The sequence below is a fragment of the Chanodichthys erythropterus genome, chromosome 9 (genome assembly GCF_024489055.1).
Source record: "Chanodichthys erythropterus isolate Z2021 chromosome 9, ASM2448905v1, whole genome shotgun sequence".
Lineage (NCBI taxonomy): Eukaryota > Metazoa > Chordata > Actinopteri > Cypriniformes > Xenocyprididae > Chanodichthys > Chanodichthys erythropterus.
Window position 1 is genome coordinate 36,149,261 of NC_090229.1, and position 27,706 is coordinate 36,176,966.

At 41.5% G+C, this 27,706-nt stretch overlaps 1 protein-coding gene across 6 annotated transcripts; it reads left to right on the forward strand.

Moving 5' to 3' along the window:
- The first annotated feature begins 750 nt into the window (after positions 1–750).
- Positions 751–26,300, forward strand: klhl22 (kelch-like family member 22). 6 transcript variants are annotated; one of them, XM_067395470.1, is made up of 7 exons: positions 751–927; positions 1,471–1,745; positions 5,701–6,178; positions 9,843–10,252; positions 13,759–13,951; positions 21,996–22,229; positions 24,650–26,300. In XM_067395470.1, exons 2-7 carry the CDS (start codon positions 1,537–1,539, stop codon positions 24,989–24,991), a joined length of 1,866 nt encoding a protein of 621 aa, XP_067251571.1. In that variant the 5' UTR covers positions 751–927; positions 1,471–1,536; the 3' UTR covers positions 24,992–26,300. The 6 variants fall into 6 exon arrangements, with proteins under 6 accessions (XP_067251571.1, XP_067251572.1, XP_067251574.1 ...); XM_067395471.1 differs by having other exon boundaries at positions 1,474–1,745; XM_067395473.1 differs by having other exon boundaries at positions 1,537–1,745.
- Positions 26,301–27,706: the final 1,406 nt, after the last annotated feature.

Consider the following 27,706-nt stretch of genomic DNA (forward strand, 5'->3'; position numbering starts at 1 on the left):
GGATAATGAATGTATGATGTCATTGATAGGCGACGCACGGACACAGTCTGTGTCCTGGTTAAAATACCTTATTTCTCTGGATTTAAACATTGTTGGAAACATTTGAGATAATGCAAGTACACAAGTCAACAAATAACACTGTTCTAGTGGTTTTTGGATATTTTAAACCAAAAATATTACATATTGTGCCTTTAATGGCTAACTAAAAGCATCGATAGCTAACTTTGTTTGCAAATTCCAACTCTATTGGGAAACCCTGCACCAATATCTTTTTTTTTTTTTTTTTTTACTTTAAAATAATGGTCCACATAACTAGCATTTCTTGCAGACCGACTAGGTAACGCTTGAGGAACCATGAACATGTTCAGAGTAAAAGATATTTTGCTCACGTCTTAGATATGCTAATGTTGTGATTAGGCCTAGTAATTAATTGGTAATACTTTATCATTTTTCATAGTTAATAGTTTTTAAAGAGGCTAATCTCATTCAGTAGCCTAATTATGGATTACCTAATAAGGAACTAACCGAAGTTAATCTTGTTTACATAGTAGTAGCTGAATTGTTAATGTAGTAGCCTCATTTTGTACTTCTTGCATACCAACTAATGACGGAGTGTTATTCTAAAGTGTTTGCGTTTTTTGTTTTCCTCATTTCCCGTGATTTTTCAGTCCTCATGTAAAGTTAAACTAAACCGCAGTGAAGTTGCCCTCAAGTGCTTTTCATTTGACAGCAGCTGCTGATGTCATTTGTTTTGCTCTGTACCGGAAGAGCTGCTGTGACATCACAGGGAAACTCAGCTGGACGAGCAGAAAACAAACAAACTCAAGCATCTTCATCATAATCATAATCATCACCATCATCATCATCATTGAGTGACTGCTGTCATTCGACAACAACGGGCTTCTTTAAACCGTCCGATCATTTCCGGTAAGTTCAACCACAGCTGAAGTGTTGCAGAAATCACACAACCTCACAACATCTGCTGAACTGTGAGTTTATGTAACGACCACACACTGCTGTCAGTCGAATAATCACATCATTTCTGTTATCGTAATGTTGTGTTTTTTACTGCAGGAATAAACGCTGGCCACTGTTTACAGCTACATGTTGTGGGGGGGGGGGGACAAAAATGTAAAATTGAAAGTAAAATGGTGTCAATTTGAAGCTTGACATTATATTTTAAGTACAAAGCCATCATTCCCCTCTGTGTTTTGAATTATTTCTGATGTAGTCTTATTTATATTTATTAAAATATTGTTTTTGACCTGTTTCTTGTTTCTCTGTGGTTATACGGTGAGACAGACAGGTCTTTGTTTCCTGTACTAAATGAGAGTATGTCTTCTTCCTATTTCCATTGTGGTGTGTGATATACACTTGTCATATTTACTTTCTATTGTGGTTAATAATAATTGTGCTGAGGGTCAAGTTGTATGTGTATTTACTCATTTCTCTCCCTGTTCTTTCATATAGCAGCAGTGTGGAACTGCACACAAAAATGTGAGCAGGTTCACTTTCTGTTTGCATTTTTGTGTCAAGATGGCTGATGATATGGTCTCCGGTACGGCTGGAGCCGCTCAGCCCTGTGTAAAGCAGAAATACCGCAGTAATGGCCATTCACAGGGTCTGTTAGACGGGCTCCTGATGCTGCGACAGGGGGGGATTCTGTTTGATGTGGTGCTCTTGGTGGAAGGAAAACCCATCCAGGCTCACCGTATTCTCCTCGCGGCCTCGTGTGACTATTTCAGGTGTGTATGACACTCCCTGAAAGTTAGGGACTTTTTAATACTGTGCTTACCAAGATCTGATTTGATCAAAAATACAGTGATATTGTTAAATATTGCAGTTTAAAAGAACTGTTTTCTATTTGAATATATATAGTAAAATGTAATTTATTCCTGTGAATTTTCAGCATCATTACTCCAGTCTTCATTGTAACATGATCCTTCAGAAATCATTCTAGTATTGATGATTTGCTGCTTATTAAACATTTCTGATTATGATCGATATTGATAACAGTTGGAAACGACGATGCATTATTTTTTCCAGGTTTCTGTGATGAATAGACAGGTCAGAAGAAGCATTTGTGACCCTGTGACCACAAAACTAGTCATAAGGGTCTTTTTTTTTTTTTTTTATTGAGATTTATACATCATATGAAAGCTGAATAAATAAGCTTTACATTGATGTATGGTTTGTTAGGATATTTGGCCCAGATACAACTATTTGAAAATCTGGAATCTAAGGGTGCAAAAAAAAAAAAAAAAAAAAATTTTGGGAATTTCGCCTTTAAAGTTGTCCAAATAAAGTCCTTAGCAATGTATATCCACTCACAAAAATATTGTTTTGATAAATTTATGCTAGGAAGTTTACAAAATATCTTCATGGAACATGATCTTTACTTAATATCCTAATGATTTTTGGCATAAAAGAAAAATCAATCATATTTTTGACCAATGCATATGCCAATATACCCGTGGTCCAGGGTCACATTTATTGGAAATGAAAATCTTTTGTAACATTATTAATACTACATATTAATAATACTATTAATATTAATACATTATTAATAATTATTACTTTCACTTATGATCAATTTATTGTGCCCTTAAAGAATTATATCTACCCCAAACTTTTAAATAGTAGAGAATATATTTATATATAGAAGTTGGACAATGAAACACCTTGGTTTAGACCACAGTAATTTATTAATATGGTGTAGGCCCTCCTTTTGCGGCCATCTTGGAATGACAGATAAAAGTCCTTCACAGTGGCCAGAGGGATTTTTAGGCATTCCTCTTCCAGAACATTGGATGCTGGTGGAGGAAAACTTTTTCTGACTCACTCCTCCAAAATACCCCAAAGTGGCTCAAAAAAAATTCAAATCTGGTGACTGGCCATGGGAGGTGTCCAACTTCACTTTCATGTTCATTAAACCATTCTTTCACCAGCCTTGCTGTGTGTATTGGTGCATTATTATGTGGATACACCCCCCCTTCATGGTACACTGTTAGCATTAGGTGCTCATGGTCCTCCAGAATGGTTCTGTAGTCCTCGGCAGTGACGCCCCATTACGCACAGTAAGGAAATGCTTCACTCTGGGCAGCAACAGTCGGTGTTGAGCCTCTTTGGCGCTTCTCCACAACATAACTACCACAGATATGGGAAAGACCGTGAAGATGGACTCATCAGAGAATAATACATGTTTCATATTGTCCACAGCCCAAGATTTGCACTGTTGGCACCAAAAAAGCCAACATTTGGCATTGGCACGAGTGACCAGAGGTTTGGCTATAGCAGCCCGATCATGAATATGGACTCTGTGGAGCTCCTGACAAACAGTTTTGGTGGAAACAGGAGAATCGAGGTGCGCATATAATTCTGCAGTGAGTTGGACAGCTGTTGTTTTTTGTTTTTTTGGATACATCCCGGATTAGTACCTGGACATCCCTTTCAGACAGCTTCCTCTTACATCGACAAATACTCATTTGTTTCATTGTCCAACCCCTGTATGTATATATATACACTACCAGTCAAAAGTTTTGAAACATTACTATTTTTAATGTTTTTGAACAAAGTCTCTTATGCTCATTAAGGCTGCATTTATTTCATAATAAATACAGAAAAAAAAAAAACAATATTTGAAATATTATTACAATTTAAAATTATGGTTTTCTATTTTAATATACTTTAAAATGTAATTTATTCCTGTGATCAAAGCTGAATTTTCAGCATCATTACTCCAGTCTTCAGTGTCACATGATCCTTCAGAAATCATTCTAATATGCTGATTTATTATCAATGTTGGAAACAGTTGTGCTGCTTAATATTATTTTATAACCTGTGATACTTTTTCAGGATTCATTGATGAGTAAAAAGTTAAAAAATATCAGCATTTATTTAAAATAGAAATCTTTTGTAACAATATACACCACCGTTCAAAAGTTTGGGGTCAGTAATTTTTTTTCTTTCTTTTTTTTGAAAGAAATTAATAGTTTTATTCAACACTGATGTGTTAAATTGATAAAAAGTGATAGTAAAGATTTATATTGTTAGAAAAGATTTATATTTTGAATAAATGCTGTTCTTTTTAACCTTTTATTCATCAATGAATCCTGAAAAAAGTATCACAGGTTCCAAAAAAAATATGCAGCAGCACAACTGTTTCCAACATGAGTATCAAATCATCATATTAGAATGATTTCTGAAGGATCATGTGACACTGAAGACTGGAGTAATGATGCTGAAAATTCAGCTTTGATCACAGAAATAAATTATAATATATATATATATATATATATATATATATATATATATATATATATATATATATATATATATATATATATATATATACATATACACTTTAGATGCTGGTCACTATTTTAAGGTTTTCACCATTTTTAATATGCATTTAGCTGTTTTGCAGTCCACTTTAAATGTCCAGCAGTGTGACTTTTCTAGTACTTTTCTAGAAGAAAAGTTTTTCAGTTAATATGATGTTATAAAACAGAATGTCTAATAATTATACAATAATTGTGGAAAAAAATCATAAATATTTTTTTTCATATTACACCACTGTCACATGAACTACCCAATGCATACTGAGAATGCACATCAATTAAGTTACTAAACATGTCGGAGATCAACAGCCACTTTATGTGACATCATTTGTACATATTTATTTATGTAAGTGCGTCAATGACAAAAATATCCATGACTAAGGAGAAATCATTTAAAATAATTCTAGGATTCAGATTTAGATGTATTTTTTATTCAGAAATTAAAAAACATACTTGTTATAGAAGAGATATATTTAAGTCATTGTATGTATGAAATGCATTTTTTTGAATAAATAAAGTGAGTTAATATTATTAATGGTTTATACAAATGATTATTGAGTATATTTAAAGAATATTGTAAAGCTACCATGTTCTTTTTGTGAAAATTGATTAGCTGAACTTAATCGTCTTTATGGTCCCACTTTATATTGGGTGGCCTTAACTACTATGCACTTACATTTAAATTAATCATTTGATACAATGCACTTATTGTGTACATTCATGTTTTTACATTGTAATTATATTTTAAAAATACCTGCATGTGATTACATCTGTGATTAATTTCTGTATTTACATTTACCCCTTAACCCACCCTTAAACCTACCCATACTAACAAACCTGTCCCTAACCTTACCCGTATCCACCTCAATAGCAGCAAAAGTGTTTTACAATACAATATGAACACAATAAGTACGTTGTACTTATTTTTTGATGCAAGTACATAGTAGTTAAGGCCACTTAATATAAAGTGGGACCGTCTTTATTGTTAGACCTGACTCTCACTTGTGTAACACATCCTCTTTTCAGATTCTTATGTGACTGTTCCTATGTTTTGTGACAGTTATTTATCATACATGGTTTTCTTTCCTTTTTTAAAAGGTTATTTTTTGGGCTTTTTCGCCTTTATTTAGATAGGACAGTAGGAGGACAGACAGGAAAATCATGGGAGAGGAGAGAGGGGAATTGGACCCGGAAAAGACCTCGAGCCGGTACTCGAACTCGGGTCACTCGAAGTTGAACCGCACCACATGTCTGAGCACTTGCCCACACAGCTATGGCTCCGACCATACGTGATTTTCAAAAGATTGAGCTACATGATTATGGTTCCCCTGTACAGTCCTTCTGTCCTCTCTGTGTTTAGGGGGATGTTTGCCGGCGGTTTGCGGGAGATGCAGCAAACTGAGATCCCCGTTCACGGAGTCACATACATGGCGATGATGAAACTGCTGGACTTCATCTACACCTCTGAGCTGGAGCTGGACCTGGACACGGTACAGGAAGTGCTGTGCGCGGCCACTCTGCTGCAGGTCCAAGATGTGATCGGCTTCTGCTGTGACTTCCTGTTCTCCTGGCTGGATGATGACAACATCCTGGAGGTGGAAAAGCTTGCCGACATATATGGGCTGAACCAGCTCGGGGAGAAAATCCGCTCATATCTGCTTAAGAACATCCAGACTTTCTCACGTACGCCTGTGTATCGAAAGCTTCCTGTGGAAAAGATCCTGAGTGTCCTTTCCAGCAACGAGCTGGAGGTGAGCTCGGAGAACGAGGTGTTTGAAGCAGCCCTGCACTACCATTACACCCCTGAACAGGTGGAGAAGGATGAGGTTTGCTTACAGGTGAGAAACACAGTCTGCGTCTGTTTGGATATGGTTAGTGATATCCAGCGGTGGACACTAATAAAGTATTTCTAAGTACATTTTTCAAGTATCTGACTTCACTAAATTCCAAAGCATAATATCGTACTTTTTACTCCACTACTTTCCATAAAAACATATCATTCTTCATTATTTCCAACTGAAGAACTCACCGCGCCCTCTGATGTAATAAAGGCCATTTTACATATCGTTTCTTCTTTACTAACAGCTACACTTCACCTAATAGGACTGTAGGTGGCACATGGACTGCATTTAACCAACCATGATAGCTTCATCACATGGGAAATCAGTACAAAAAATTATATTGATTACAATTGTTTTGATAAATTGAGTAAATTGAGCCATTAATATGACTTGGTAAGTGCTTTGTAATTTGACATCAGATATGTTATGAGAAGCAATTCAGTTGCAAATGAGACAAACCACAGATCCAGATCACTCCACAAATGCAAATTTGTATGGACAGACCGCAATAGACGTCGTCATCTTTTTTTTTTTCTTTTTTTTTTCTTTTGGCAGATGGCAGCTATGTAGTTTTCAACTGCTTTACGTTATGATAACTGGTAAAACCTTAACCTTCCTATTATCATTCAATGTTTAACGTCTCTAAATACATGCTTGAAATCATTTTTTACTTCATATTTAATGACTTTTCCTAATTTAATGGGGATATCTGGGTAAACATGAATTTAGTATGATAATTGTTTTCAATGTCCTGTACACATTTTGTAGCATCAGTGTTCTTTGGGTCAATTAGCTGTATAAAACATGTAAGAAATATCAAAATTTTACACACATTTGTTTTTTTGTGTTTTTTTTTTTTTTTTTTTTTTTTTTTTTTAATGATATTGTCGTCATTATTAGGATTGGGAATCGTAAGAAATTATCCGGTTTCGATTCCACCTAATGATTCCAGTTCCGATACCATTAAAATTATTAAAAAACCAATAAAAAATAGTAGTAAGGTGAAAAATGCACAATACTCAACTCAGACAGTCTTTTTTGTGTTTATTATACTTCTAAAAAGGAATTTAACAGACTGCTAATCTCAACAAATTCTGTAACACTTTACAATAAGGTTCATTAGTTAGGATTAGTTAACTACAACATGAACTAATAATGAATTGCACTTCTACAGCAGTAAGATAAGTGTCAGAAAACATTACCAGTTCTGGATAAGAACCAGTTCTCGGTACCCAACCCTAGTCATTATATCTTCTTTAGGGCCCCAACATAACCATACATGTAGAAAAAAAATGCTAGAAAACAGTTATTTTAAATTGTAATAATATTTCACAATATTACTGTTTTTACTGTATTTTTAATTAAATAAATGTAGCCTTGTTGAGCAGACGAAACTTCTTTTAAAAACATAAAAAATCTTAGTGGTTCCAAACTTTTGGACTGTACTGTATTTAAATCAGTTCATGTGAGTGTAGTGGGTCAATATTAATATTATAAAGTGAAGAGAATATTTTTGGTGCGCCAAAAAACACAAAATAATGACTTATATGGTGATGGCCGATTTCAAAACACTGCTTGAGGAAGCTTCAGAGCGTTATGAATCTTTTGTGTCGAATCAGCGGTTCAGAGCACCAAAGTCACATGATTTCAGCAGTTTGGCGGCCTCTCAAGATCCATTAATGTACTAAAAACATATTTAAAACAGTTCATGCAATTTCAGTAGTTCTACCTTAATATTATAAAGCGACGAGAATACTTTTTGTGCGCCTAAAAACGAAATAACGACTTCAGTGATTTCAAAACACTGCTTCTAATATTTTGTTTCGAATCAGTGATTTGGATTGCATGTAAAAATGCCAAACTGCTGAAATCACATGACTTTGGCATTCCGAATCACTGATTCGAAACAAAAGATTCGAAGAAGTATTTTTGAAATCAGCCATCACTAGATATCATTGAAAAAATGTTTTTGGCGCACATAAAGTATTCTCGTCACTTTATAATATTAAGGTAGAACCACTGTACTCACATGAACTGATTTAAATATGTTTTACCTTTCTGGATCTTGAGAAGTTCTTGTGGCATTGCTGTCTATAGAGGCCTCACTGAGCCATTAGATTTTATCAAAAATATTTTAATTTGAGTTCTGAAGATGAACGAAGGTCTTACGGGTGTAGAACGACATGAGGTTGAGTATTAAATGAAAGAATTTTCATTTTTGGCTGAACTAACCCTTTAAGAAAATGTTCCAGCTAAAACTATTTTTTACCAGCCATGAAACAAAAACAGGCAGGTATGACACCAATATTTTAGATACTAGAGAAAACTCACAATCCTCTATTCCAATTTCAATACCACAGATAAAAACTACTTGCTTAATTAATATAATTTTAATAGCCTGCATCAGGGGTCTCCAACCCTGCTCCTCAAGGGCTGCCATCCTGCAGAGTTTAGCTTCAACCCTAATCAAACACATCTGAACCAAATATCACGACGATTACGTTTAATTAATCGAGAGAAGCAGAAATCATTATCACGATTAAAATAATTAATAACGAAGCCCTAATTTGCCGCCACATATTTACACATATTTTCAATATGATTGTATGTACAGTACTAATCTTTTTTATTAGTTTTGACTACTGACTAGTCTGACTAGTGCTGGCTAGAATAAATATATGGTTCATCAATCAGTACTTGTTACTTTTAAGTACGTTTTGTACTTTACAGTTTTTTACAGATGCTAGGACACATTTCTCAATACTTAGGTCACTTTTGCAAAACTCTTCACACGGTGAGCACAACAGAAGTCTATGTGGGCTAAACTGAGGATCAATTATCATTGCTTTGGCACAAAATGCGTTCAATGACTACATCTCTCAAATTTCATGAATTCTTTTCTCAGTCAGACACAACAACTGCCAAAACTCTTTGTACGTACAGGCCAATTTGCACACGCTTACATACTGTTTTTAAAACTTATGTTCTAAACAATGACGAATACAAGCTGAATAAGACAGCAATTTGCTACATTTCTACAGTAATATTGTAATGAAATATATGCTGAATCTAAAAAAATCAAAGCAATTAGATGAAACACCTACACAAGCATTCGTTTTTCAATTTCATTATCATCCATTCAAAGAGGAAAACTTTGGAATAATTTTGTACTTTTTTGTCATGTAACAAACTGCAGCGAATTATAAACAATAGAGAGTGTTATTCTTGTTTTGTTAAGAAATTTTACAAAATAAAACATTATAATGATTCCAGATGTTAGTGTTTTTAGGTCAGTGTTTTATGACCGACAAGCTGTGTTTGCTGGGTGAAAACCTTTGCTAGTGTTTTAGAAGAATGAGTTGATATGAGACATATATGTTTTGGTAGATTTAGTGCATTTTGAATGTGAAATTAACTGCTGTGCCAAGATGAAAGTTGGTTAGGAGAACAGTGTGAAGAGTTTTGAAAAAGTGGCCTAAGTATTGAGAAATGTGTCCTAACGATTGTAAAAAAATTGTAATACTAACGTTAAAAGCTGAAATTGAGTACTTGGGCCTTTACTTTTGCTGGAGTAATATTTTAATAGGGTATCTGTACTTTTACTTTTAAGTACTTGAGTTGTGTACTGGCGATATCTATAACAAATCGACTCTTCCTGTAGGATTCATTGCGGATGTTGGAAGCGGTGCGGTTCTGTCTGATGGAGAAGCATGTGTTGCAGCGCTTGCACAGCCGATTAAAACAGTGCCCGCTGCGGGACTCAGTGGCCGCCGCTCTACGTTACCACAGTCAGGAGCTGTGGCAGCCGGTGATGCAAACCCCACTCACTCAGCCTCGCTGCAGCTCCCAGTGCATTCTGGGATTTGGTGGCATGTATTCATCTAGCGCACTGGTGGACAATGAAGAGCGATTCCAGGTGTTCCACCCCTCCTGGGGGGAGTGGCGTAGTCTGGCTGCAGACCGCGCTCCTCGCATGTCCAACATGGGCATTGCGGTGCTTAATAACTTTGTGTACTTGATTGGTGGAGACAAGAACACCAGCGGCTTCCGCGCTGAATCTCGATGCTGGCGGTAAGTGATGCTGCATTATGATTTTTATAGATGGGGAAGTGCAGCTATGCATCTAGAGCAATTGTTAGAAGAACACTGCTTGTATTATGTGTTGTTATAACTGTCTGGACTATACTGTCTACATAGATATACAGTCCTTTATATTTTAATATTTTGTTGAGCTACCTTGTCCAGCAGACATCTTTGTTGGGGTATGAATGAAGCGAGGTGACAACACAGTCGGCTTTCATCGCCGCTAGTTTTTTGTTGTTGGTTTGGTGTGTCATGGCTTCAGTCAGATTGGCTTCACATTATTCAGGTTGGAGATCAGGTGTTTGCCATTGCAGGACATTCACTTTAAACTTTAGCTACTCCCATGTGACCTTGTGTTTGGGATTAATGGATTTGTATTATATCCAAATCACAGACCAATATAATCCAATAAGTGCAGATTGGATTATTGGACTTGTATATCCAAATCTGAGATCAGTATAATTTGAAGATGACTCATAGTTTGAAATCAGTTCCCAAATTCTCAAATGAAGTCAAATCAAATATGAATCCAGTGATCTCAGCATAAAGAAATTGACAATTATAGTCATGCACATCATCTGTTATTTCTTCTTACACATGATGAGCTAAAGTATAGAAACATTCTAGAAACTTTACTAAAATTAAACTATATAGGCACTTTATCAAAGCAACTTACAAATGCACAAGCAATTTCTCACATAAAAGCCAAAAATACTCACAATATTGCAGTGCCAAATACGTTTGTTGACACACTAAAATTGAAAAAACTAAAATAAAAACATTAAAGCTACATCGAAATATATTTAAAAATGAATAAAAATGGCACATAAAATTATTCAAATTAAAATAAACTAAGAAATATTAAAAAAATCTAATTCAAAATATGAATAATAATTATTGTAATAGTACACAAATAACCCTGCTCTTGATATGATTGTTTACTTGCATCCTCAGTTACTGATGGCAATTTCCTCTGTGGCTCGAAACAAAAACAAAAACTAGAAAAGGAAAGCCTTTTCTAAGTAGTGTTTGTTTGATTTGGTTTCCACTTCCTGTTAATTTTACCACTGTTGTACAGTGTTGCATTACAAGCAGTGTTGGGTAAGTTCCTCTAAAAAAGTAATTAATTACTAGCTATTAATTACATCTTCAAATGTAATTAGATTACTCTACTAATTATTCTCTCTAAAAAATTATTGCATTACTTAAAACTAATTACTTTCTAAATCCCATATCAACCTCAACCCGCTGAACAACACAAGTATGAACCCGATTCCAAAAAAGTTGGGGCACCGTACAAATTGTGAATAAAAGGAATTCAATAATTTACATCTCAATTTACATTGCAATAATCTCATAAACATATTTTATTCACAATAGAATATAGATAACATATCAAATGTTGAAAGTGAGACATTTTGAAATGTCATGCCAAATATTGGCTCATTTTGGATTTCATACACATTCCAAAAAAGTTGGAACAGGTAGCAATAAGAGGCCGGAAAAGTTAAATGTACATATAAGGAACAGCTGGAGGACCAATTTGCAACTTATTATGTCAATTGGCAACATGATTGGGTATAAAAAGAGCCTCTCAGAGTGGCAGTGTCTCTCAGAAGTCAAGATGGGCAGAGGATCACCAATTCCCCCAATGCTGTGGCGAAAATTAGTGGAGCGATATCAGAAAGGAGTTTCTCAGAGAAAAAAATTGCAAAGAGTATGAAGTTATCATCATCTACAGTGCATAATAATCCAAAGATTGAGAGAATCTGGAACAATCTCTGTGCGTAAGGGTCAAGGCCGGAAAACCATACTGGATGCCCGTGATCTTCGGGCCCTTAGACGGCACTGCATCACATACAGGAATGCTACTGTAATGGAAATCACAACATGGGCTCAGGAATACCAGAAAACATTGTCGGTGAACACAATCCACCGTGCCATTTGCCGTTGCCAGCTAAAACTCTATAGGTCAAAAAAGAAGCTATATCTAAACATGATCCAGAAGCGCAGTTGTTTTCTCTGGGCCAAGGCTCATTTAAAATGGACTGTGGCAAAGTGGAAAACTGTTCTGTGGTCAGACGAATCAAAATTTGAAGTTCTTTTTGGAAAACTGGGATGCCATGTCATCCAGACTAAAGAGGACAAGGACAACCCAAGTTGTTATCAGCGCTCAGTTCAGAAGCCTGCATCTCTGATGGTATGGGGTTGCATGAGTGCGTGTGGCATGGGCAGCTTACACATCTGGAAAGGCACCATCAATGCTGAAAGGTGTATCCAAGTTCTAGAACAACATATGCTCCCATCCAGACGTCGTCTCTTTCAGGAAGACCTTGCATTTTCCAACATGACAATGCCAGACCACATACTGCATCAATTACAACATCATGGCTTCGTAGAAGAAGGATCCGGGTACTGAAATGGCCAGCCTGCAGTCCAGATCTTTCACCCATAGAAAACATTTGGTGCATCATAAAGAGGAAGATGTGACAAAGAAGACCTAAGACAGTTGAGCAACTAGAAGCCTGTATTAGACAAGAATGGGACAACATTCCTATTCCTAAACTTGAGCAACTTGTCTCCTCAGTCCCCAGACGTTTGCAGACTGTTATAAAAAGAAGAGGGGATGCCACACAGTGGTAAACATGCATTGTCCCAACTTTTTTGAGGTGTGTTGATGCCATGAAATTTAAAACTTATTTTTCCCTTAAAATTATAAATTTTCTCAGATGATATGTCATCTATGTTGTATTCTGAATAAAATTTGAATTCCCAACCATTCTTTCACAATTTGAGCCTGATGAATCTTGACGTTGTCATCTTGGAATATGGCCATGATGTGTCTTCTTACATGGTTGTTTAAGAAATGAAAAGCTACACACTCCATCTTTAAGGGTTAAAAGAACCATTGCCAAACATATAACATGATAGAAAAACACAATAATCAAAGCAGGAATGATCCAGTCATAGACTCTTGAGCATTTGCTTATATAAATTTGTCAGAGCAACACACTTTAAATAAAGTTATACATAGTTATGTAACTATGACTGAACAGATATTGTTGTTTGTGTTGTAAACAATGGTCCGTTCATGAACTGCTGAATGAGTTATGTCAGTTCAGTTGAGACAGAGCAGCATTTCAATACGGTCTTTTGTTTTGAACAGAGAGAATCTCAGTGATTATTATTATTCACTTTGTCTCATATTAATTTAGCACAGACAGCTGAAAAAAAACATGATTTGTAGTGATGCTTCAAATGAAATGCTTCTATTTGAAGAATAACAATTGAAAAACATAGCCTAGTAATGGAAAAAAAATTAGCTTTTGTAAAGTCTTTTCAATTATACATTGCTAAAAGCCAGGACAGAAAATATATAAAAACAATTAATATAACATGAAACAAATTATATACTTGACATACTACATTTTTGATCCATCTCTAATTATTATTGTATAACAGTATTTGATTCATTCCATTGTCTTCTCATCAAGATACGATCCCCGCCACAACAGCTGGTGCACTATCGAGCCTTTACAGCAACAGCACGCTGATCATTGCGTCTGTGTGGTTGATAAATACATCTATGCCATTGGAGGACGAGACTACACCAATGAACTGCACTGTGTGGAGCGCTACAACCCACAAACCAACACCTGGGAATATGTGGCGCCACTGAAACGAGAGGTGAGCGGTTTTGGATAAACCACTGAAGACTTTTAAATCGAATGTCATCCATTGTTGCTGATTGTGAGCTACGTCGGTTATCTGTAGATATGCTAATATAAATATTACTATTACTATTATCTCATTTAATTGAGCAAAGCATCAGTTCAGGCAGGTCACGTGATCAATGCTGGCAGTCAGCTGATTCATGGCATTTATTAGATACTTGAAATATCACTTTCCTATCTATATACAACATAGAACGAAAACAGTTAATTTACAGTGCTGTGAATAAGTGTTTGCCCCTATTTTTTGCATGTTTGTCACACTTTAATGTTTCGGATCATCAAACAAATTTAAATATTTATCAAAGATAGCACAAGTAAACAGAACATGCGTTTTTTAAATGAAGGTTTTTATTATGAATGGAAAACAAAATCCAAACCCACATGGCCCTGTGTGAAAAAGTGCTTGCCCCCTAAACCTAATAAGTGGTTAGGCCACCCTTAGCAGCAACAACTGCAATCAAGCATTTGCGATAACTTGCAATGTTACAGTGCTGTGGAGGAATTTTGGCCCACTCATCTTTGCAGAATTGTTGTAATTCAGCCACATTGGACGAGCATGAAACGTCTTTTTAAGGTCATGCCACATCATCTCAATAGGATTGAGGTCAGGACTTTGACTAGGCCACTCCAAAGTCTTCATTTGTTTTTGTTCAGCCATTCAGAGGTGGACTTGCTGGTGTGTTTTGGATCATTGCCGGACATTGTCCTTCAGGATTTTTTGGTAGACAGCAGAATTCATGGCTCCATTTATCACAGCAAGTCTTCCAGGTCCTGAAGCAACAAAACAGCCCCATCACACTACCACCACCATATTTTACTGTTGGTATGATGTTTTTTTTCTGAAATGCTGTGTTACTTTTACGCCACATGTAATTCCCACTCCGTTTCGAGCAATTGATTAATTATGTTGTTTATGTAAGGTGAACTTACCTTGTATAATCAAATGCTTCAATTGCTTTATGTCACTATTGCTATGAATGAAAGAAAGAAAGAAAGAAAGAAAGAAAGAAAGAAAGAAAGAAAGAAAGAAAGAAAGAAAGAAAGAGAAAAAGAAAGAAAGAGAAAAAGAGAAAAAGAAAGAAAGAAAAACACACACCTTCCAAAAAGTTCAACGTTTGTCTCGTCAGTCCACCAAGTATTTTCCCAAAGGTCTTGGGGATCATCAAGAAGTTTTCTGGTAAAACTGAGATGAGCCTTTATGTTCTTTTTGCTCAGCAGTGGTTTTCATCTTGGAACTCTGCCATGCAGGCCATTTTTGCCCAGTCTCTTTCTTATGTCATGAACACTGACCTTAACTGAGGCAAGTGAGGCCTGCAGTTCTTTGGATGTTGTTGTGGGGTCTTTTGTGACCTCTTGGATGAGTAATCAGGCCTGGGTGTGGCTAGAGAAACTGAACTCAGGTGTGATAAACCACAGTTAAGTTATGTTTTAACAGGGGGCAAGCACTTTTTCACACAGGGCCATGTGGGTTTGGATTTTGTTTTCCCTTCATAATAAAAGCCTTCATTTAAAAACGTCTCGGTTACGTATGTAACCCTTGTTCCCTGAAGGAGGGAACGGAGACGTACGTCAGTAGTGACCGACGAATTGGGATATCGCTTAGAGAGCCCTATCATCTTCGTGTAAACTAAAACAAGCCAATGGAATTGGCGTGCGATATTTGCATAATGCGCACCGCCCCCGTCAGGTGTATATAAATAGGAAGCAGATGCAATCGCACTCTGTTTTTCGCTGAGGAGACAACTGGTGTCCGCGCTACAGCGAGGGTACAGAAACTGTGGCGACGGGACGTACGTCTCCGTTCCCTCCTTCAGGGAACGAGGGTTACATACGTAACCGAGACGTTCCCTTTCAGTCGGTCACGTTCGACGTACGTCAGTAGTGACCGACGAATTGGGATCCCAACTAAAGCGCCACAGTTACGAAACCCCTTCCAGTGCCCAGCGCAAGCTCAGCCGCCCATAGCACCGGCTGGCGGTGAAGGGGGCGAGCTTACACCGAGAGAGTCTACTGCTGTCTAACCACTACCCACTAAGTAAACTAGACACACTGGGGAAGCGAACCCGTAAGGGACGCTGCGGAGACCACTACCTACCCAATGGGGGAGGAGTTTACGTGGGGAATACACACATGGACTGGCCCGGGGGGGCAGTACGCATATGGAGTCCCTGGGATGGCTCCACCTGGTTAGGGGGAGACTCATCTGACAGGTGACAGCAGAGCTGGCTCTGCTAAGGGAAAGACACGGACTCGGCCCGTAGGGAGTTTTAAACCGTGGAAAATACACATATGGGACCGCTCACGTAGAGGGGTCACGACATATGGGCCCCAGCCAACAGACAGCGTCAGCGACGGATGTAGGCCTGGCATCAGACACTCCGCAATGTCCGAGCCGAAGGGGTAGGCGGAGGAACTCGACAGGGTTCGCCAAGCGGGGAACACGACTGGAGTGAAAGTATGCACGTATCCGGCCAGTGGCGGGAAATGGCATTGCAAGCCGACACTTAGAGCGGGTACAACACGTCTACCGACTAGTGGATGCGAGTACACGCGAGGATACCGGCTCTACACGTAGGCTATAAAACCTAGCGAACGTGTTAGGTGTCGCCCAGCCCGCAGCTCTACAGATATCTGTCAGCGAGGCGCCATGAGCCAGCGCCCAGGAAGAGGCTACCCCTCTGGTGGAGTGGGCTCTCAACCCGAGCGGGCAAGGCACGCCCTGGGATTCGTACGCCAAGGCGATGGCATCCACTATCCAGTGGGCCATCCTCTGCTTGGAGACAGCCTTTCCCTTCTGCTGGCCTCCGTAACAGATGAAGAGCTGATCTGAGGTCCTGAAGCTTCGCGTTCTGTCCACGTAAACGCGCAGAGCGCGGACGGGACAGAGCAAAGCTAGGGCTGGGTCTGCCTCCTCCGAGGGCAGCGCTTGCAGGTTCACTACCTGATCTCTGAAGGGAGTGCTAGGAACCTTGGGCACGTATTCAGGCCGGGGTCTCAGGATGACGTGAGAATCACCGGGCCCGAATTCTAGGCACGTTTTGTCGACCGAAAATGCATGCAGATCCCCTACCCTCTTCAGGGAAGCCAGTGCAACCAGAAGAACCGTCTTAAGAGACATTAGTTTCAGGTCGACTGATTGCAAAGGTTCGAAGGGATGACCCCGGAGAGCTGTGAGAACCAGGGTCAAATCCCAAGAGGGTACGGAGGAAGGGCGAGGAGGATTCAGTCTCCTGGCCCCCCTCAGGAATCTGACGATCAGATCGTGTTTCCCCAGGGACTTACCCTCAACTGCATGGTGATGTGCGGCAATAGCGGCAACATACACCTTGAGGGTGGAGGGAGACAGCCTTTGCTCCAACCCATCTTGCAGAAAGGAAAGCACGGATCCGACCGAACATGATCGGGGGTCCTCTCGGCAAGAGGCGCACCATTCGACGAACAGGTTCCACTTCAACGCGTAGAGATTCCTAGTGGAAGGAGCTCTAGCGGAAGTGATGGTGTCTACGACCGCTTGCGGGAGATCACTCAGAACCTCCGCATCCCGTCCAGGGACCACACGTGGAGGTTCCACAGATCGGGACGCGGGTGCCACAGGGTGCCCCGTCTCTGAGTCAGGGGGTCCTTCCTCAGAGGAATCGGCCAGGGAGGTGCTGTCGCGAGGAGAATGAGGTCTGAGAATCAGGTCCGAGTGGGCCAGTACGGAGCCACTAACAGAACCTGCTCCCCGTCCTCCCTGACCTTGCACATGAGTTGTGCGAGAAGGCTCACTGGGGGAAACGCATGTTTGCGCAGACCCGGGGGCCAGCTGTGTGCCAGGGCATCCGTGCCGAGCGTGCCCCCGGTCAGGGAATAAACCCACTGGCGGAGGGCAGTTTCCGGGGAGGCAAACAGGACTACCTGGGCCTCGCCGAAACGCTGACAAAACAGCTGGACCGCCTGGGGGTGGAGCCGCCACTCGCCCGCAAGTAGATGCTGCCGTGACAGCTCGTCGGCTGCACGGTTGAGCACACCTGAGACACGAGTGGCCCGAAGGGACCTCAGATCCTTCTGACTCCACAACAAGAGATGGCGGGCGAGTTGCAACATGCGACGGAAGCGTAGACCACCTTGACGGTAGGTGTACGCAATGGCCGCAGTGCTTAGTGAGCGGACTAGAACGTGCTTGCCTGACAACAGCTCCTTGAAGCGGGCCAGCGCAAGATGAACCGCTAGCAACTCGAGGCAATTGGTATGCCAATGCAGCTGAGGCCCCGTCCAAAGACCTGTCACTGCATGCCCGTTGTACGTGGCCCCCCATCCCGTGGCAGAGACATCTGTGGAGACCACAGCGTGCCTGGACACTCGTTCGAGGGGTACTCCGGCCCACAGGAACGAAGGGTCCAACCACCGGACAAGGGTGCGACGGCAGCTCGGTGTCACGGGGACACGGAGCGTGCCGCACTGCCACGCCCATCTCGGGACCCGGCCGCGGAGCCAGTGTTGAAGCGGTCTCATATGAAGCAATCCGAGCGGCGTTACCGCGGCTGCAGATGCCATATGCCCCAGGAGCCTCTGAAAATCTTTCAGTGGAGCCACTGTCCTGCACTTGAGCGAGCTCAGGCAGTTCAACACCGACTGGACGCGCACCTCGGTGAGACGCGCAGTCCGTGCGACCGAGTCTAGCTCGAGACCGAGACAAGAGATCCTCTACCCGGGGGTGAGTTTGCTCTTGTCCCAGTTGACCTGAAGACCCAACCAGCTGGGAGCTACAACCATGTCGGGTAGGACTTTGTACTGGCATGCCCGACCCTCGAACGCAGACCGACCTAGGAAGGGTCTGTGTCGAGGCAGAATCGAGACATGAAAGTACGCGTCCTTCAGGTCTATTGCTGCAAACCAATCCTGGGGACGGTCCAGGATTGGCCGTAGCCCACCGCCCTTTTACGGTACAATGAAGTAGGGGCTGTAAAACCCCGCCTTCATATCGGCTGGAGGGACCGGCTTGATTGTACCCTTCGCCAGGAGGACAGCAATCTCCACCCGGAGAACAGGAGCACTGTCCAACGACACCGGAGTGAAGTGGACAGCCCTGAAGGCCGGGGGACGCCGGGCGAACTGAATCGCATAGCCGAGTCTGATAGTACGAATGAGCCAACTGGACAGGCTGGGGAGCGTGCTCCACGCTTCCAGACACTGAGCCAGCAGGACCAAAGGCACCACAGACGCACCGGGGGTGGGGCAGCAAGGCAGAGAGGGACCCGACCCGAACGGCTTGGGGGCGGCCCGGAGTGGGGTCAGACTCTGCGAGGCAGCAGTGTGCATGGGAGACAGCGCACGGGACGCGGTCTGTACCATCACACTGCCACCTGCTGGCGAATGGGGAGGGAGCTGTCAGCGGCGAGTTGGAGCCTGGCACACTGACAGACACCCCTTGTTGTGACCTGGAGTTTGAGGAAACTGCTCTTTTTGTGAAAAAGTGGGTACCGCTGGACTCCGGAGAGCCAGCGGCGGTGGACAGACAAACACAAATTACCCCCAGCCCTCCTCCGGGGGTGGGAGAGATGGTGGAAAACTCTCCCGAAGAGCAAGATCCTTCCCCTCCAGGTTGCCCGTCTCAGTGCCGTGTTTTGCTCTTACGCTTACCACCGGGCTTAGCGGAGACGGGCTGGGCACCACGCCCGCGACCGGCACCCTGCTGTCTGGCTGGTGTAGGCTGCTGCTTTGCCGTCTTAGCAGGGGCGGAGGACGATGCAGGCGGGCGCCCTCGGTGACGAGCGGGCTGAGGCTGAGCCACGGGCGGCTGGGTGGAGGCAGCAGCGGACCGCCGTGGCATGACGTGACTGATAGCCTCAGCCTGCTTCTGTGCAGCGGAGAACTGATGGGCGAAGCTCTCCACCGCGTCGCCGAATAGGCCGACCGGGAACACGGGGGAATTTAGGAACCTCTGCTTATCGGCATCCCGCATGTCCGCCAGGGTCAGCCAGAGATGGCGTTGCTGGACTACCAAGGTAGGCATCGCATGACCAACAGCGCGTGCTGTCACCTTCGTCGCCCGGAGGGCGAGGTCGGTGGCAGCGCGCAGCTCCCCCAGCAGCTGTTGGTCAGGACCTTCCTGGGGCATTTCCGACAGCGCTTTTGCCTGGTAGACCTGCAAAAGCGCCATCGCATGCAGGGCAGAGGCAGCCTGCCCACAGGAACTGTAAGCTTTCTCAGTCAGACCGGCTGAGAATTTACAGGCCCGGGACGGGAGACGCGGCTCACCACGCCAGCCAGCGGCCGTTGGACACAGTTGCATCGCAACAGACCGCTCGACTGGCGGGATCCTCGCGTACCCCCTGGCTGCCCCGCCGTCCAGGGAGGTGAAGGCGGACGGGGGGCCAGGCCTCGAACGAACACTATACGGTGTCTGCCAAGACCTGGTCACCTCATCGTGCACCTCCGGGAAGAAAGGCATTGTGGCGGGACGCTGGGGCTGACCAGCGCGACCCCCCCCCCAAGTACCAATCATCCAGCCGCGATGGGCCGGGACAGGGTGGAGGGTTCCACTCGAGCCCGACACACAAGGCGGCCCGGGAGAGCACAGCCGAGAGTTTGGGATCTGATTCGGGCAACGCCGCCGTCCCGGGAGGGCGGCAGCGCGTCCGGATCTTCCTCCCCCGAACACTCAAACTCGCCTTCCGACGCAGCGATCGACATCTGATCCTCCGCCGGAGCACCAAAGGTAACGGCTGGACAGTCCGAAGAGGGCCCAGCGGAAACCAACGGCGGCAGGATGGGTTGCGGTGCTGATGAGGGGGCAGGGGCCCGCGGAGCGTTTCCGCTCGACGGGGGAGCCCTGACCGTTATCCTCAGGTCGCCCTCCCTATACAGCGCCGTACCGTCATTCCGGTTCCCGGGGCCGGAAAAAACGGTCGTACGCGGCATAGGAGAGGGGACTCCCGCTTCCTGAGACTTCAGGAAGGAGAGCCTCGACCTCAGCACCGCGATGGTCATGTTCCCGCAATGGGAACATGAACCATCCACAAACGCTGTTTCAGCGTGCTGAACGCCCAAACACGAGATGCAGCGATTGTGCCCATCAGCAGGGACCAGGGAACGACCGCACCCAGTAACGCACAGACGAAATGACATACTGTCAGGGTTCGTCTGTAAAGCTCTTTTAGAAGGGGAAGTCAACTCACTCGTGCTGAAGCACCCAGGGAGCGACGCGATGTGTCAGGTACACCACTCCCTGACACACCGAGGAACCGGCCCAAATCGCTACCTCACACACACTCTTTGTGTTGCTGTGAAAACAGCAGTTTAGAGCTTATAGCTCGGCTCCTCAGACACTCGCGACCTCGCTGCACGTGCCCTCTTCACCAGCACCGAAGCTCGCTGCAGATCCTCTTCTGAGGCAGTGTTTCAGTAGAAAAAACACACAAAGAAAGGAGTCTTCTAAATAGGACACCAGTGAATGGCTCCGAAGCGAAAGACAGAGTGCGATTGCATCTGCTTCCTATTTATATACACCTGACGGGGGCGGTGCGCATTATGCAAATATCGCACGCCAATTCCATTGGCTTGTTTTAGTTTACACGAAGATGATAGGGCTCTCTAAGCGATATCCCAATTCGTCGGTCACTACTGACGTACGTCGAACGTGACCGACTGAAAGGGAACTGCATGTTGTGTTCATTTGTGTTATCTTTGATTAATATTTAAATTAGTTTGATGAAACATTAAAGTGTGACAAACATGCAAAAAAATTTAAAAAAAAAATCAGGAAGGGGTCAAACACTTTTTCACACCCCTGTAAATTGCAATCATATTTCATAATATTACTGTTTTTAGTGTATTTTTGATCAAGTAAATGCAGCCTTGGTGACCAGAAGAGACTTCATTAAAAATCTTAATTATTCCAAACATTTTTCTGGGAGTGTAAGCTGCTAAACGCAGTTTCATAACAAACTGCAACTGCCACAAGAATGTGACATGAGTTTATGTCCATTTACATTGTCACATGCCTCTGTCTGCAGGTATATGCCCATGCTGGAGCAGTGATTGATGGGAAGATCTACATAGCATGTGGCCGGCGGGGAATGGCTTATCTAAAGGAGACCTACTGTTACGATCCCAGTGGCAATCACTGGAGCATGTGTGCCGAGGGCCCGGTGGAGCGCGCGTGGCACGGCATGGCAGCAGTTAATGGCCGCGCTTATGTCATTGGAGGCAGCAACGATGGTTGCGGTTACCGTCGAGACGTCCTCAAGGTACTGAACTGCTGAAATACCTGCCCTTGGCAGCAGTTACAGTTTGATGTAAAACTTGTGTGAACATAAATAGAACACCTTTTACAAACCAAATGCAAATGTTTTATTGAAAGTGTAATCTATTAAAAGCAAATTAAAATCATCTAATTCCATTAAATATGAAGGGCTCTGTTTTAACAATGTAAGCACATGGTCTGAAGCACATTGTGCAGGTGCACTTAGGGCATGTCAAAATCCACTTTTGCTAGTTTAACAATGGAAAAAAGGGCGCATTGCCCAAAAGGGTTGTACTTTGTCTCTTAATGAGTCATGGGTGTGTTTTCGGTGTGACGTGCAATAAACCAATCAGAGTGTCATCTCCCATTCCCTTTAAAAGCCAGTTAAAAGCCAGAATATAGACACCCTCAACCTGACGAGTCAGTTAAAGGGGGGTATCACACACAGTTTCTGCCAATCTCATGTTAATCTTGAGTACCTATAGAGTAGTAGTGCATCCTGCATATCTCTGAAAAGTTTTATCATATTTATAAGAGATACATACGCTATACCGAGTCTTTCCAAAAACAGCCGAGCGCCTGGAGGCGTGCCAGGGGCAAAGCTAAAGAATGACGAGCACGCGCAGCTTTTGCATAGCAATCGTCTGCAAGCTATCAATGGTCAGCTAAACAAATGTATTTAAACACACGCAATACACCATTGCATTAGCCATGGATAAATTTTGAATCACTATAATTAATATAGCTTATTGTGAATGATGAATAATGAATTTATGAATTTATGGTGCCTATTGCCAACAAAACAGACATTTGAAGCAGTTTTACTCAAAACCTGTGCTTCCGACTCATGACCAGGATCATTACCGCTGTGACCGCTCCATCTTTCTGTTTCAAACGATCTGTAAATCCAGTGTAGAACTGGGCCTTCTTTATGAAACCATAAGCACTGATCCTGAGGTCTCGAGCAGCCATGGAAAAACACTTGTAACTATCAGACAATCATTGTAACTATCATTGTAACTATCAGACAAATTTTTTGTTTCTATGGTTATTTTAATGACAAATATTTTGAGTACATCAATGTAATGTGTGAGCACAAATCTCTCAGCTCAACTTAACACTAGGTTCTTTGGGAAGCGAGGTTATCTTTCCCTCACAACTGAAAACACACTTCTTTGGTGACATCGTTGATTTTGTGATCTAAAAACAAAGTGACAAATCTTTCTCGAGCAAGTCCTGTGCAGGGCTGCCGACGACTTCTGTAAAGCTGAACGAAGTACGTTGATAGGCATGCTCTTGCTCTGTCGCTCTGGTCAACTTTGCCCATGTTTAGCATGAGAATCCAACTCTTTAACAGTGTAATTAAGTCAAAATGGATGAAATAGCACCCCCTTTAAAATACATGTGTGTATTGCCACGATTGGTCAAATAATTAGCCAATTTCATTCGTCATTACTGCAAATAGGTAATTCTGATACATGCAATAACTATCCAATATGACATGTAGGCATTTATTCACACAATAATAATCTTTTACATTGTAATCCTTTTATTTTTAAAATTTGCCATGTTTGTGTGCTGCGTCCCTCTGTGTGTAAAAAGCAGACTGTACACGCGTTGTGCACCCGCCTAAAGGCGCATATTACTAACGTGCTCTTTAAATAACAAAAAAATACTGCACCATTGACTTTAGACCAGGTTTCAGTTAATCAATGGTGCAGTCATTTTAAGTCACTCAAAATAGCAATACGCTAACAATGCGCCTGAACACACCTCATTTTCAGACCAGCACACCCATGGGTGAACAGATGGATGTGAGTGCATTTGCTATTTAAACAACGTGGTGCTGAACGTGAAAATGATAATTGCGTTGGGCTGAAACCAGCAAAAAACATTTGCATCGCGCCTGGCGTCGCATTGCACCGAGTGTATGATAGGACCCGAAGTGTCTGTATATTGCTTTATTTTATTAAATTGTCAAGCTTGTTTTATAAAAAGCTTGGTTAATTAGGCCATAAAGAGAATATTAAATTAAACTCTTCCTTTTTATTATACAAATGTGTCATTAAAAATGTATAAAACGCTTAATGGTTCATGGGTTGACAGAGATCATCGCCCCCTAGCGGCAAACCATTGAAATTTCATTGAAACGTTTTTGAAACAGTTATGATTAAAGCCTTGTTAACTTTGGCAGTTTGATACAGACTCTGAATCATTCGTTTTTAACAAGCAAAGGTTTCGAAGCTTCACGAAGCATGTTTCGTAGACTAAACACTATAACTAGACTAAAACGTATTGATAAGAAACACATTTTTGTACTTATTATAGAGTATTAGAATCTATTGTGGAGTCCCCACAAACGTCACATGAGGATCGTTCTTTGTGTGGCTCGCTAGTCATTGACAGCTCTGCCTGTCTGTATAGGTGGCGTGCTACAACCCAACAGCAGATGTGTGGTCTGTGGTGAGCCCGTTGCCTGCTGGGCATGGAGAGCCAGGTGTGGCCGTCCTCGATGGAAGCATCTACATCCTGGGCGGAAGGTCGCACGATAAGGGCAGTCGGATGAAGTACGTTCACATTTATAACGCACAGGAGGACCGGTGGGAGAGCGGAACAGCCCTCGAGGACCGTGTATCGGGGATTTCAGCATGTGTCTTGCTTTTGCCACAAGCAGCCATGGCCCAGGCACGCAGCTGGGAGCAAAGAGCTAAAGCATCATGGGAAGAGGTAGAATGGGATGACTCGGACAACTCAAGCGAGGACTGATGGCGTTAGTGCTGCTCAGGTAGGCTGTGAAGTTGAGAAGTTAGGGAATTGTGTGCTTTATTAAAATCAAGTTTTGAGGGTGTTATAATCCGATTTTAGATTGAACAGTATGTGTAACCCATCAGTGTGGAGATGAAGTCTTTGTTTGTCGCCTGTCCAGTAACTCAAGATAAGTTCTGGTTTAGATTATCTCCAAATCCCTCTCTTTCCTGTTTGTGGGTTAATTTTACTGACTCTTTTAGGTTGTTTTTGTAATGCTGAAGATTTTCTTTCTGTTTTATGTCCAGAACTATGGGAAACTGGTGGGGATGCAAACACTGTACGTGCACTTTATAAATACAGGTGATTTGATTATGTTTATAATGATGGTGCCTTTATTTTACAGATGTGTTTTGGTAAGTCCAATGCCTTTTTTATTAATAGATTTGAATTAAGTGCAATAACATTTTTCAAAAGAGTAAAGGAAATGAATGCTCTAGTGCAGGGGTCGGTAACCTTACGCATACAAACCACAGAGTAAACATTCGCACAAGAGTGAAAATGGACAACATGATGGAAAGGTTGTGAATGATCCAGGGCCAAGCTGCAAATGCAAGTAAAAATAGTAATCTAACCTTAGCTCAAATAAATTGTATGCGTGAGTCAAATTAGGGCTGCATGATATTGGAAAAAAAATTGACATTGCAATATTTAGTTTTTCTGCAAAATGAAAAAAAATCACCAGATGACTTGAATAGAATTAATTCTAGGATGATTGGGATGATTTTGTTGGTGAGTGAATATGCATAAAAAATAATGAACTATTACACACATAGATAAATAGAACAGAACAAAGATACAAATGAAATAGTGCTTTATATATTTCAGGTAAGCCTAACAGTATTCAGGTACAGAAATTGAATAATCAAATGTAAAAATAATCTTCTCTGTATAAATTAAATATAATTAATCAGTGTTAAAACTAACAAAATTGAATTTTCTCTTTGTCTTTTGTTATTTGATTAACATTCATTACACAGAAAGCAGCAGGAATATTAGGCTGCTGTCACATTAAGACGAGGATAGTTTATCTTTTTTTGTGCATTTTGACAATTTTTTTTTTTTTAGCATGTATGTGTCCATTGTGTGTGGCACAAATAGATGTAGAAGAGAACGGCATTCGGTGTTCACGTGCATCTGTGTGTGTGTGTGTGTGTGTGTGTGTGTGTGTGTGTGTGTGTGTGTGTGTGTGTGTGTGTGTGTGTGTGTGTGTGTGTGTGTGTGTGTGTGTGTGTGTGTGTGTGTGTGTGTGTGTGTGTGTGTGTGTGTGTGTGCACAGAAAACAGCTGCACGTTCAGAATTGAGTTCTCTTTAGCATCTTCATGCACTCAAATGGTTTAAAATCGCTTGAATGTGTCAACTGTCAGGACCTAAAACACGCTCAAATGATAAACTCTTTAAGTTAATTGTAAAGTTTTAAACTCAAACTTTACAATTAATCCGCAAATCATGTACGTTTTGAACTGTGGTGTCTGGTATGGATTAACGATCCATCGCAGATGGGCACACCGCGATTTTGATGCTAAAACGATATATATCGTGCAGCCCTAATTCAAATTAAACTGCCTACTAAATAAAACATCTATCACGACTCATGCCAAGTATCAAAATTAAAAGCCACAAAAGTAACAATATGAGGAACAAATAAGTAGGGATGCACAATATATTGGCCACAATATCGGAATCGGACAATATATGTTCATTTTTAATGTTGTCGTTATTGGCCCAATAAGAAAATTTGGCCGATATATTAAAGCCAATAAATAATGGATTATTTTCTTCAGCTGAGACACTTCAGATGTGCACTGTTCACCATGATGGTTTTAAATTACCTGGAAATCACTTCAAAATTGAAAATACAGTTCTATGCAACATGTACAGCACTAGTCTGTCATATAGACTCCATAATAATGGTGAGAGTTTTGTTTTTGTAATCAGACTTGCAAAAATGATATACAAATTTGGATTCAGATTTATCAGCCAATATATCGGTTATCGGCTTTTAAATATAAAGAATTATCGTTTATCGGTGTCAGCCAAAACTTTCATATCGGTGCACTTCTACAAATAAGTATGATTTGTGAAGGATCATGTGACACTGAAGACTGGAGTAATGATGCTGAAAATTAAAATTTTTTAAAAAAAATTATTCAAATAGAAAGTTATTTTGAATTAAAATATTATTTTGCAGAATTACCCTTGGTGAGCAGAAGAGACTTCTGAACGGTTGTGTATATACAAACGGAGAAAGAATTCCGTCACAGTGGTTACAAAAATAAATGAAAACTTGCGCTTTATATCAGAAAGGTTGCCGACTTCTGCCCTAATGAATGCTGAATTACTGGTATGTTGGCCGTTGGGTTGCTCCAAAGAGAAATCAATAACAATTGTAAAAGTTAGGCTGGGTTATGGGCTAGTATAACGTGAACTGTTATTCAAGTGTTCCTCTGGTGTCTTCTGCAATGTAAAAGCGATTCTGTTCTGTTCAGAATTCCTTGTAATATTATGCACTGATATAAAGCACTGCTTCTTACTGTTGGCTTTTTCTTTTATTTATTTGCTATCTTCAATATATCAGACTTATTGTCTCAATTTAAACTGTCAGCATTAAATTTCTGGTTTGTTTGACCCTGTTGAATGTCATAATCAGGATCATCAGCATATTAAATCTGAAAA